Source organism: Danio aesculapii, chromosome 10, assembly GCF_903798145.1.
Source record: "Danio aesculapii chromosome 10, fDanAes4.1, whole genome shotgun sequence".
NCBI lineage: Eukaryota > Metazoa > Chordata > Actinopteri > Cypriniformes > Danionidae > Danio > Danio aesculapii.
The window spans coordinates 27958344-27972072 of record NC_079444.1 but is presented as its reverse complement, the minus strand read 5'-3'; the positions used below and the strand labels follow the sequence as shown (position 1 = coordinate 27972072).

The 13729-nt window shown below is 36.5% G+C and overlaps 1 protein-coding gene across 1 annotated transcript in view; it reads left to right on the top strand.

Moving 5' to 3' along the window:
• ints2 (integrator complex subunit 2) overlaps positions 1 to 13729 on the top strand; it is a 52285-nt gene that overhangs the window by 1358 nt on the left and 37198 nt on the right. The window contains exons 2-9 of the mRNA XM_056466845.1: positions 224 to 520; positions 673 to 811; positions 3673 to 3775; positions 4016 to 4129; positions 8637 to 8767; positions 8874 to 9044; positions 10788 to 11008; positions 13506 to 13631. Coding sequence (XP_056322820.1) covers positions 228 to 520; positions 673 to 811; positions 3673 to 3775; positions 4016 to 4129; positions 8637 to 8767; positions 8874 to 9044; positions 10788 to 11008; positions 13506 to 13631 — 1298 coding nt within the window. The 5' untranslated portion in view covers positions 224 to 227. The remainder of the gene's footprint in view (positions 1 to 223; positions 521 to 672; positions 812 to 3672; positions 3776 to 4015; positions 4130 to 8636; positions 8768 to 8873; positions 9045 to 10787; positions 11009 to 13505; positions 13632 to 13729) is intronic.

Below are 13729 nucleotides of genomic sequence, written 5' to 3'. Positions count from 1 at the left end.
GTTTTTTTCAATATCTCAAATTAATTTACATAGATTTTTGATCTTCCTCAAAAAAAATTCTTTAGTTTCCCAACACTGAACGAGAGAATTACAACATTTGCAAGAAAACACTGTTGTCATTTATTACTTAGATTTTATAATGAAACCAGTATTTGCTTATTTTAGTACTAAAAATTCAGCAAAAATGCTTACTGTTTCCTTTCCCTGTCCTTTCATTTTGCAGAAGAATGACAGACAGTGCCAGTCTTCAGTTTGTGAGCCCATATGCATTCGAGGCCATGCAGAAGGTGGATGTGGCCAGACTTGCAGCTTTAAGTGACCCAGAGCTGCGTCTTCTTTTGCCCTGTCTGGTCAGGATGGCTCTCTGTGCCCCTGCAGATCAGAGTAATGCCTGGGCACAGGATAAGAAGCTCATCCTGCGGCTGCTGTCAGGGGTGGAGGCGGTGAACTCCATCGTTGCTCTGCTGTCTGTGGATTTCCACGCTCTGGAGCAGGACGCTAGAAAAGAGCAGCAGCTAAGGTGGGTCTGGAGGAAAGAAAGTACTTTCATGTGGCCATTCTGTAGGCTCAGCTCTAGTAGATTAAATGAGAACATAGTATCACTCAGAAAGGAGGATGTTCTAACTGATATCTTGATTATTTGATGATTTTGGCATGTTTTCTTTTACACAGGCATAAAGCTGGAGGATCTAATGGCGAGAGCATTCTGGTCTCTCAGCTTCAGCATGGTTTGACTCTGGAGTTTGAGCACAGTGATCCTCTCAGGAGACTCAGACTAGCTCTCAGTGAGCTGCTGGCCATTATGAACAAGGTTCAGTATCCTTTTATTTATTTCTGCATAGGGATGCTCATTTCGGTTAATTTTTCCAACCGGAGCTCATTAACCCAATATTAATCGTTAACCGGGCAGATTAAGATTAAATTATTATTTAACTAAAAAAATGAATTGAGGTGTCTGTTTTGTATCTGACACATTAAATATTGCATTTTGAAATACTGATTTATTTTAACACGCAAACAACAGCATACAGAACATATTAACAACAGAAAATCTTCAAGCAGTAGTGTTTTCAACAGCATAGAGAAAAACAATTAAATAAAAAATAATAAAATAAATAGGCCTGCCGCCCTAGATCAACTCATCTGTCAAACTGTGACCAGCAATATCCTTCATTCATATTTCCTTTCATTTAGTTTCTTTGAGAAAATAGGCTACGTCTAAAATTGCCGCAAAACTTAAAAAAAGAAATAGAGTATAAAAAAATTATATATATTTTTAACTGTTTAACTGGTAGCATTGATCTGTTGAAAATGCATCCTTTTGGTTAAATTGGTTAATCTGAGCATCCCTATTTCTGCATAATTATCTTAACTTATAATAATATAGTCTTTTGCATTTTAAAGCGGCCATGCTTTTTTTTGTGTTAAAATCTTTTTTTTTTATACAAAAGATTGTATTTTTTATTTAAAAAATATTAGGATACATTAAAACTGACATGAAAAGTGATATTTGAAAATATTTCAGTTGGGAAAAGAAATTTAGTTTCCAAATACATCCTATTCTTCATTCTCTAAAAGAAAAACGTAGTACTAAAAATAATATTAAGCACCAAATGTGATGTTGGCATCACAGGATTAAATAGCTTTTTATAGTATTATAGGAATGGAGAGTTGCTATTTTAAGTAATCTACAAGTGAAATTTCTGCCATTAAACTCTATGCAAACGCAGTGCTAATAGGTTAGCAAATCTGCTTCTGCGTCATTAAAGGGTCACAAAACACCAAAACACATTTTTTAACACGTTGACAGTCATATATGTGTCACACGTTGCTATAAACATTATTAGGACACATATATTTCACAAAAAAGTGAAAATTGGTTGTTTTTGCGTTATTTCGAGCAAATTCGTTTTTTTGTGAATGAGGTGCAATTTTATTAATATGCTTGATACATTCGTAGAAAGTTTTTACCTGTTACAGTGTTCAGACGGCAGAGAGATGCCACGTTGTGTTGCCAAAATAAGTGAAAGAACAAGAATTTGTAGACACTGGTCGTCAGTGTTTTGTTTATGTGCTGCAACGAAGGTTTTGTTGTCATTTTCCACTATGAGAGCACAGCTGGACTCATGTGTGGATTACAATGCACGCGACAGAAATATGTTTGTAAGGAACATTTTTTACCCGAGAGCTTTTCGCATCTGGAAGTGAAATCCGGATTGGCCGCTCGTCTTCGTTTAAATTTGACACGGCTCCATTTGGTGCTGATTGTCCTGTCTCTACAGATTTGGTAAGTGCGTGTGATCGGTGTTCATTGTTTGCTTATTCAGATGGCAAAGTTAGTTCGTATAGTCAGCAGTACTCTTTCAGTTTTTAAAGACATACCTTAGTCAAAATGATTTAGTTTCTGAGTTAAGTTAATATCACTGCAATATTATAGTACGATATTATAGACTAAAAGATCTTCTGTAAATGCTGCTCTCCGAATGTAAACATGTAAACTTCTTAATCAAACTATTACCATCGTGTAGGATTTTTGCCGCATTTTGTGATAGGATAATTTATACACGCACTGCTTTCTGACACTACCTACCGAGTGCATCTAAGTTAACGAGAAATGCAGAAGGTTTTTTTTCTCCCATTGGCCGTGCGTTATCAATCATTCCATTAAAATTACACTCTTCCAGCAGTTCCTCGCATACAATATCTCGTTTGTCACATGGGGGGCAAGCATGAAATGTTCCTGAATGAAAGTGAAAGTGCCAAACTGCAGTTAAAGTTGAAAATTTTTTAATTTGGCAAATAATTCGATTACTGTGGTCCTGACTGTCTTTCCTCTGCGTCAGTGTTTGTTTTGCCTCTGTGAAAATCAGCATGTGCTCAAACGGAAACTTCCATTTTTATGCAAAACCTTCCCTCTTTCCCTCCCCGGACACTCCCACCTAAACAGAGCTGGACACACCCACTTTCCTGACTTTTTTCAAAATAGAAGTGTGAAAACACCCTGCTGAGACGGGGGTTTCATGGCCCTTAAACTACATGTTTCGTTGCTGTCTCCTCAGCAGCCAATGAGCTTACACTTCATCAAATTAAATGCTCTGCGTCATTTTATGTTGTCAAGCTGCAACGCATTTTCGAAGAACATCCTCCACCCAGCTCCACCTGTGTTTAGATCTACTACGGGGGTTACATAGATATTATGTTTGCAGCAGCGTGTTATATTCTCAGACGGCATGTCTTGTGTATATACTGGCAGTAGCGGGTCTTTTAACTTGCTCTGCCGTAATAATCAAAGCAGCAGCGGCGTAGCAGATCTATACCGCCAAGACCAAATACATCAACATTGCTATATACATATTCATTACCATACTAAATCCCAACAGAGTTCTTGATGGAATTTTATTGCAGTATTTTGTGTTTGTCACAATATTATTGTTTTGTAAATTCTTTGGTGAATGTAGTCATGGTAAATGTAAGGCTCTCCAGAACATTGAAATATTTTAAGAATAGAATGAATTCTCAATGTTTCACAAATATGGCTTTTATATTATTTCATTTATTATATGTTATATATAATTATATTTGTATAAATGTATGTTATATATAATGTTATGTATGTGTTTTATATAATATACTAGTTTATATATGTGTGTGTTATGTTCCTGTGTTGAACAGGTGGCTGACTCTAATGGAGAGTTTTTCCTCAAGTCCTCTGAATTGTTTGAGAGTCCTGTGTACTTAGAGGAAGTGGCTGATGTTCTTTGCATCCTACAAGCAGGTGAACTTTGGAGCATTTCTGTATCAAGCTTAGCAAGTTATTCGTTAACAGCACTTCATATACATTTTTTTTCTTAAAAAAAGAATAACTAGTCTGGAATAATCTCTAGATCAGTAGACAGATACATCTTTCAGTATGTCAGAAATAAAGACTTAGCTAAAATTTTACTTCATCTTAAATTAAGATTAATCTTAAAAAGAAAACGTACACTCTTGACTTTAAGTTAATCTGTTCCAACAGAGCTGCCATCTTTGCTGCCCATCATTGAAGTGGCCGAGGCTCTTCTTCACGTGAGGAATGGGGAGTGGTTCCTCTGCCTTCTGGTGGCAAATGTCCCGGACAGCTTTAATGAAGGTATGTTCATCACCTGCTGAAATCTTACGCCTCTATTCTGTACATGTGATCTAAAGACTATGTCATTCATGAAAGCTAGTTAAATGCATGAGTAAATTCAGAGTTACTTGCCTAGAAAAAATAAACCTACACATAAACTCTCCTCCAGCTTCACAAACACAATAAACGTCTCTGATTTGAGTATTAGTCATGTGTTTAACTTCAGTCCGGTAATTTGTGAGTAAGGTGCACCCATGAATTATAGTTATGTGAATCACACAATACAGGAACTCTGTGAGGTTTTTGAAGTCCCTTTTCAGTTTTGGGTGCAGCATATTGCATATTTTAGCAAAATCAAGAATTGGCCACATGCCTGTAAAGATTATTCAATGAAAGATTTAAGCTTGTGGATGCCACTGCTGCTCACCTGATTGTGCATTAAAGTACAACAAACTCTGAGGTTGTTTGTTTTTGTTGCTACAGCTAAATTCTTTTTAGATAGATAGATAGATAGATAGATAGATAGATAGATAGATAATCACAAAGGCAAAGCAAGTCAAACTTTATGGAGTACACATTTTAACACAACCATAGACAAAATTAGAATAAAAATAATAAAATATGAGAATAAAAATAACAGGCATGCCTCAATCGAAAGCTAGAGTGTAAAAATAAGTCTATAAGAATAAAAAATAAAATATACGAATAAAAAAATAGATCTTAATGACCTACAGGCTGTGTAAGGTCACAGATTAAGACCACAAAGTTTTTAAATGCACTTCAAACATTTTTGTCTCAAACAAGTAATAAATATATGATCATTGGCTTTGGGTCATGACCGGACAAGATCTCGGATACAAATGGCCTAAATGAGTTTCCTTCGTAGGGTGGCATGGTGCACCCTTTTAGATAGGGTGAGGAGCTCTGTCATCCAGGTGGAGCTTGGAGTAGAGAGAAGTCAGCTGAGGTGGCTCGGGCATCTGTTTCAGATGCCTCCTGGACGCCTACCTTGGGAGGTGTTCCAGGCATGTCCCACCGGGAGGCGGCCTCGGGGAAGACCCAGGACATGCTGCAGGGACTATGTCTCTTGAGTGGCCTGGTAATGCCTCGGGATCCCCCCGGAGGAGCTGGAGAAAGTGTCTGGGGAGAGGGAATTCTGGGGTGCTCCCCTGAGACCCGGCCCTGGAAAAGCGGAAGAAAATAAATGAATGAAGTAATAAAAATTATTCTGTCTAATTACCCCACAGAACTCATTGTGTTGCCAAACATCAGGCCTCTACCACCACCTCAAAATACAAACGACACTCAATGATTTTTATTGCCTCTTATTGCACTGCTCTGAGGCACAATGTATTTATTGTGGAGGAAAAGAGCTACTGTTTCTATCTCCACTTGCAGGGATTTTTATTTATTATTGATTATATCTATATATTTTTTATTATTGATATCACAAGTTTCCCTGAAAGTGAGGATTTTATTCTCCTCAACACCACCATTTTTTTATATCATAGTTATCGTTCTTCAAACAATGGTAGACTGGGGTTTTATCAGAGCTTGAGTTGAAGCTAAATAAATCCTAATAGTAATATTGTGAAATATTAATATATTGCATAGAGTGTATTCAAAATGCAGTACCACTAGTTTATCTAAAAGAAAAAAAAGCATTCAGGTGTTTTAGGATATATTTGAAGGCAGTCAGTAGCATTTGTTGTGTTCAATCTAACATTTTAACTAATGAAGATGCTTTCATGAATCTAATAATGTATGTGACAACTGCTAATTTGATAAGGGGTGTCGCATATCTGACACGCTTGAGGTGGTCGGTAATGTATTTTTTGAATGTGAAAGGATATTAAATTATTCTATTAAACCAGCGATTAATTTTTCCAAGGGGCAACATTAGACTCTTGGGGGGTTTTAGAGGGCCAGACCAATACATTTGTTTAAAAAAAAAAACATTCCTAAAAACTTCAACAAAAAAAAAGGTTTTAAAAAAAAAGAATCAATTTAAAACAAAAAATGATTTTAAAGACCAGCATCATAATATCAACTTTATAGAAATGCCACAGGGTTGTTTGTTTGATTGCTTCATCTTAATTTTTATTAATTAATACATTTTTTCCATTCATTCATTCATTCATTCATTCATTCATTCATTCATTCATTCATCACTGAGAGAGGATCTGTATCTGCATTTGTTAAATTGTTAATCTGAGGTAATTAGTCTACCTGTATTGCTGTAAGGCATGGGACGATAACCGTTTTCAAGGCATACTGGAAACTGAGTGTGCAAAAGACGATATAGCCTATGTGAAAGTCCCCTTTTGTTGACTCGCAATATCTGACCTGCGCATTGTAAGGCCCTGTTTGCGGTTGAATTTAAATTAAATAAATACTTCACGTGGGCCGATCAAAGAAATCCAAGCGGGCCGCAAAATGCCCAGGTCTGTATTAAACCCAATGAAGGAATTTATGACTTTTTAAAGACGGCATCTTATAGTTATCTGTCATCTTCAGTTTAAGTTTATTACATTGCAGATTGTCCTAATAAAGTCATTCAGGTGTGTCTGAGTCTTGGATCAGGGTTATATATACATTTTAATTTAGTTTTAAAATACTGTTCTGTTGTTACTGTTAAAATATAACGGTGTGTTGCGTTTTTCTCCATTAACTATAAAGCCACATGAAACTTGCGTTTACTTTACATTTGATCTGCTTTATGTGGCCGTTATACGATCATCTAGATCGTATAATTTCCATTTCCACGTGGCGAATTTCCATTTTGATGAGTTCGGCTGCTGATTATGTGCAGTTTGGGCTTGGGGGCGTTTGTGTCTCTTTATGTGTATATGTGGGTTTTCCTCAAAGACACACTAAGTGGAAATAAAAACATTTCGAAGTCTCTGCTATCTTTTCATCACTCCCAGGTCCTTGTTGAGTCAATAGCTTATTTGTGCGAGGCTCCATTCAGAGCCAGTTTGAAACGTTTCATATTATTGAATGGCCAATTCTCAAGGCTCATTACCTAGACAGGATCTTTCATTGGGAGAATATTCTGCTCAAGGCTGAATCATTAAGGGAAAGAGCTTGTCTAAAGAGATACACTGTAATCAGATGCAGGATGAATTGTGACGGACTCGGCTGCGTTTTCTCTCAATCAGCTGTTTTTTTTTTCTTCTTCATAAGAGACTATTGAAACTAATATCATTCCTGCACTCGGTTATAAAAGGCTCTCTGTAATTCTAATCATTCTGTGTGGCAAGCTGTCATCTGTGGTTAAAATCACAGAATAAAAGAGAAACAGCTATTTTAATTCAAGGCCAGAGCTTAATTCAGAGCCAAATAAAGAAACGCTTATTTAAAGATGTTTGTGGAGAATATTTATTCCTATCTGAGCCATAGCGTAGTATTTTTAGCTGTGAATAAAATACATTTCCCAATATAGGAGTTCTATTGTAATTACAGAATGCTATATTGTTATATTCATTTAAAAATACTGACTTTAGTCTATGTTATCCAATTGTTTGCTCTCTAAGGTGTCTTTCACTTTATGTCAGAATATGTTTGTTTCTACTATGTCTTGTCTGATTTCATGAATAGACCAGTGCTGGTGGAAAGTTACTTTTGAAAGTAATGCATTACAATATTGAGTTACTCCACGAAAAAGTAACTAATTGCGTTATTTTTTATGGAAAGTAATGCTTTATGTTACTTTAGAGTTACTTTTGCATTATTTTTAATTACTTTTTTTTCTCTTCTTTTTTAAATAGAGAAGCTCTGCAATTAACAACACACTGTATAACCTTTATTTACCTTTAAAAAAACCACATCAAATAATAATAGTTTAGGATAATATTATCTTCGGAGAACTTCCGGAGCCCAGAGCTGTGCATGCCGTATATACAGATTAATGAAAGTTTAAAGCAATGTGTTCGATGCTTTTCTACTTTTTGTCTAAAGTAAAATGAGCAGTAAAATGAGCATTAAGACAATCCTCTTTTACTTTTCATCCATGCATTTAAAAATAATGAGAATATTTTCAGAGCAGAAATGTAAAGCTCTGCCATTTTAGTTTCTTTTTCTGCAGGGAGAAAATTCTCTCATTGATTGCGGGATTCAACGTTTATTTTAATTCAGCAGTTAATTGTTTTAAAAGTTAATTAATTAAACAAAAAAGTAACTCGCGTTACATAAAAAAAAAAAAAACGAATATTATTACTTAATTTTTGAAAGTAATGTGTTACTTTACGCATTACTTAGAAAAGTAATATTATTATGTAACTTGGGTTACTATTAATGCGTTACCCCCAACACTGGAATAGACTGTAATATGATGGCACAGAGCTTGTGAACTAGAGTCAGAAATTAATGGTTCTCATTCACTAATTGCGTACGTTTTTCGTATTTATTTGCACATTTGAACTTCTCACGAAAACATTCCACCTAATTCCCTACAACTAACAACTTAAACTGAAAATGCGATTTGGGGTGTACATTTAATCCAAACTCTTTCCTGTTGTGTGTCCAGTGTGCAGGGGACTGATAAAGAATGGAGAGCGGCAGGACGAGGAGAGTGTTGGTGGCCGACGCAGGACAGAAGCTCTACGGCAGCTGTGTCAGATGAACCCATCTCAGGCTCTGAACATCAGGGCCATGGTGGTGAGTGTCCAGCTCGAAGACCACCTGTCATGCCTGGAATTAGACTGCAAATAAAGTGATCAGAGCACTGAGTTGTACTGAAGTCAAGCCTTCTGTTCTTCTACAGGTGGAAGAGTGTCATCTCCCAGGCCTCGGTGTCGCTCTGACACTGGATTATAAGCCAGACATGGCAGATGAGGCGGTCAGTCCTCTGGTGTCATACGTCAGTGGTTTGCTTCTAGGCACCAATGGAAAAGTGCGCACATGGTTCAGTATGTTCATTCGCAATGGACAGCAGGTAAGGAACAATGGATGCTGCTTTTTAAACTTAAAATGCCCTATTTCTGCCTAGTATTAATGTGGTAGTTTGGACAAACGTGAAAATTTACTCACCCTCGAGTGGTTATGAACCTTTATGGGTTTCTTTCCTCTGTTGAACACAAAAGAAGATAATCTTAAAGAAATCTGACAAACCTGTAACTAGAGATGTCCAGATCCGATCACGTGATCTGAAATGGGGCCCGATCACGTGGTTTCAGACTGACGTTACCTCCCATTGTTTTTATTTTTGATTGTTTGAATATTTACTGTTGCACTGAAGTCCAAAAGGTGAAGAATTGATGGTATTTATTACTTGATTGTTCAAACTAGCTTACAGAAGTGCTCTGTTTGTTAACAGTTGTTGAATGTTAAATTAAGGTGAATTAAACAAAAAATAAGGAACATCCTGGATCTGTTTTTTTGCTCTTTTTTTTATTCTTTTTTATGAATTATAGAAGTATCAGATCGGGTATCGGTATCGGCAGATACTCAAAATCAAATGACTCAGACTCGGATTCGAGGGGGAAATAACCTGATCAGGACATCCTTATCTGTAACCATTGACTTCAGTAGTAGGAAAAGCAAATAAATAGTTTTGAAAAAACATTTTTTCAAAATACATTCTCTTGTTTTTAACGAAAGAAAGAAACTCATAAAGGATGAGCAAATGATGACACAATTTTCATTTTTGAGTGAACTTTGCCTTTAGCTTAAATACTACTGATTTATCTTGGCTAGCTGATAAAATAACATTCATGTTTACTCTTAAAAAACCCTAACGTGTTTGATAATTGCTTGATATAACTAGAAGCCAGAAAATCCAGAAATCAGAAAAATATCTCTGATTTAGTTTAAAGCCAGTTAAAATGGCACTAAAATTCTCAATGCCACTGACAACACAGAGTGAAGAAACTGTACCATGGTATTTTAAAAAGATTGGTGGATATACATAGTAAATGTATTATATTGTTAACCTAGATGTGCATTAAATGAGCAATAAAATATAATTACAGTAATTGTCATTAGGCTATTTTATTTTTAATTCAATATTGTAATGAGGTGCTACAATCATCTTTTCACTTATAACTATGACGATCTCGATGTATGATATTATGCATGACTTATTATTTAAAAAAAATTAGCACATTTATCTGGAAAGTATTGTTTTACTGAACATAAATGTACAAAATTACCTCTGTACGTCTCTCATATTCAGAGAGAAAACGAATTAAGTAAACAGTTAACTGTCTGGCTTCCAGAACTTTCACTTAGGAGCAAAAATCCTGAAGAAGAAGAGTTTTAACATGATAATTATCAATTTAAACTAATATGAAAAATGTTATGATAATGATTATTTTTTTCTTCATATTAAATGAACAAATCCATGTTATGTAAGTTAGCAAGTGAATGAAAAGATGTGGTTGACATCTGAACTACAGTTTTACAGTCTGTATTATGGCACAAGCAAAGTACTAAGTATGAATTCCTTGCTTTGTGCGCTTTCTCACAAAATGCCTGATAACTATGTTGGGTCAGTATGCTGATAGTAGGTGGCTTATTGAAAACATTCAACCACACGATCAAACTTGTTTTCATCTACCTCTGTAAGTGGCTAAATATGAATAATCTCAAGAGAGTTTAGTGTCTTTGTGTTTAGCATCGTCCACTTGTCCACATCTTAATAGCAGATGTAAACTCTGAACTGTTTGTCTCACTTCAGAGGAAAAGAGAGAGCAGTTCTGTGCTGTGGCAGATGCGGAGGCAGCTGCTGTTAGAGCTGGTGGCCATTTTACCCCGCTCACGCAGTACACACGTCCCCAACGACAGCGACATGGACACAGAGAGCAGCTCAGGTTATTCTGGCCTTCGGGAGGAGCATGTGGTGAAGGCCAGTGCACTGCTACGACTCTATTGCGCTCTGATGGGGATTGCCGGTCTTAGGTATGCTACAATTCAGGACTTTTTCTGCACAAGCAGGGCTGGAAAAATACTGACATTGTGATACTTTGTTTTTATACGATATATATTGCAATTTATAGAACTTCACCAGATGATTTGCAAAGGATTTATTAGTTTTGATTGATTGGGATGAGCTTGTAGGGGAGTAAATAATGCACAAAATGTAATGCACAAATATAAGCATGTATAAATACATTAGAGCAAAGATAAAAGTGGAATAAACAGTGCTTTTGAGGATTTTCAGGATAGTCAAAATATCTTCAGGTACAGAAATTAAATTATCAAACGTAAAATAACACTGCAAAGTCTTTAGTGTATAAATAATTTAATAGATCTATTCTTTATTAAAGTTATTAAAGATCAGATTCTTGTGTCTGCATGCCTTAACTTAATGCTTAACCTAACTGAACTTATTGCAGAGCTTTAACCTACTGCTTAAACTTTTACTCTGTTATGGTTAAACTCCACAAATCTAATCAGGGTTCGTACGCTTGAATTTCAGACATGAATTCAAGGCCTAGAAAGTAATTTGTTTCTGGTTTAATTTCAACAATTGTACTCAATGGGCTAGATGCACAGCTAGTGTTTTTCAGCTAATGATGAACTTCTGTTGAAAGGTTTATGCGACTATTTTCAGTTTCATAAGGTTCCTTTTACAGCATCAATGTTGTAATGTAATTTAAATATAATCACTTAAGCATACATTTGCTTGTAAAGTGTAAAAAGAGGCTAAATGCAGGTGCCATCATTAGCAGCAGGCTAGCGTAGAAACTCCATTGAAAATACTGGGGTAATATTAATTTCCATATTTTGAAGACATGGTGTGGATAAATATCATTTAATGCAGTGCTTTTTGTTTGGTCTGATACTCATTTTATATCGTATCACAGCCAGGCAGTGAAGATGTTTTTTGAAGAAATCCCATCTTAAATGCTGCAATTTTGTTTAGGATGACAATTCACCGGAAGCCCTGGGGCTGGCTGACCGAAATGAAAAGTTTGTGTGCATATAGCCCATTGTCAAAAACAAAACAAAAACAACTGACAAATTCTTAAATTAAAAAATCTTCAATTTAAATCTTCTACAGTAACACATCTTGTACAATGACAAATAATGCACATTTTATCAGTGTTTTAGTAACTCCATTTGAATATTACCTGTATTACATATTGTATTACCTGAATTTAACAAAATTTAAGTGAAATTTCTGCCATGAATTGCTTTATGGGCGACGCAGTGGTGCAGTAGGTAGTGCTGTCACCTCACAGCAAGAAGGTTGCTGGTTCGAGCCTCGGCTGGGTCAGTTGGCATTTCTGTGTGGAGTTTGCATGTTCTCCCTGCGTCCGTGTGGGTTTCCTCCGGGTGCTCCAGTTTCCCCCACAGTGCAAAGACATGCGGTACAGGTGAATTGGGAAGGTGAATCCGGTGAATCCGTAGTGTATGTGTGTGAATGTGTGTGTGGATGTAACCCAGAGATGGGTTGCTGGAAGGGCATCCACTGCGTAAAACGTGCTGGATAAGCTGGCGGTTCATTCCACTGTGGCGACCCCGGATTAAAAAAAGGCACTACTACATGCGCAGGAGATTGGTTACTGTCACCTCGGCAGCCAATGAGCTTGCTCCTCATCAGTTTAAATGCACTGCGTCATTTTACGCTGTCAAGTTTTCGGAGACCCTCCTCCACCCCAGCTTCTCCTGTGTTTAGATCTGCTACAGGGATTACATATATTATGTTTGCCGTAGCAGCTGCGTATTATATTTTCAGACGGCATGTCTGTGTATATACTGGCAGTAGCAGGTCTCGGTATTTGCTTGGCCATAATAATCAAAGCAGCAGCGGCGTAGCAGATCTATACCGCCAAGACCATATACATCAACATTGCCAGATACATAGTCAATACCATACTAAATCCCGAGATTCATTCAGTTCATGACAGAAAGTTCTTTGAACATGACTGTTAAAAATTTCAATTGTCAATTTTTGAAAATGACTCTGACATTTTTAATGTAAATGTTAAGTGTAAGTAAAATGTAAGTACAGTAAGGACTTTTAAGGGCTACATATGTTGGTCTATGAATTACAAAGGTGCTTGATTTAAAATTAATGGTCCTTTTAAAAGTCTTTGAATCTGGTGTCCATGAAAGTGTGGGAACCCTGCCTCATGTGTTCTGAACTGTGTCTTCTGGTCAAATAAAATCCTCACACAACATTGCATATCTTGTGATGTGACTATTGCGGATGTGCACATTGCTATATCGATGCTGAAAGGATATATTGTGAAGCACCAGTGTAGTAACTCTTAACCACACATAAATTATGCTGCTTAACTTAATTCGCCCTTTTAAAGAAGTTTCTGGCTTTGTTCCATGGAGAGGTTGTTAATACAGTATATGTAAATTAATTTCTATCAAGTCTGATTTAATTGGTTTGTAAAAAACATTTTCTAGTGTCATTTCCAAGTGAGTTTTGTCTCCACAGGCCCACAGATGAAGAGGCGGAGCAGCTGCTGCAGTTGATGACCAGTCGTCCACCAGCTACGCCTGCGGGAGTGCGCTTCGTCTCGCTGTCTTTCTGTAAACTGCTGGCGTTCCCCACTCTTGTCAGGTACAGCTTTTTTGCTGCCAATAATCCACCCTTTAAAATAAATGAGGATTTAATGATGGGTCATAATATACACTAATTTAATATTTCTTCACTCCTGT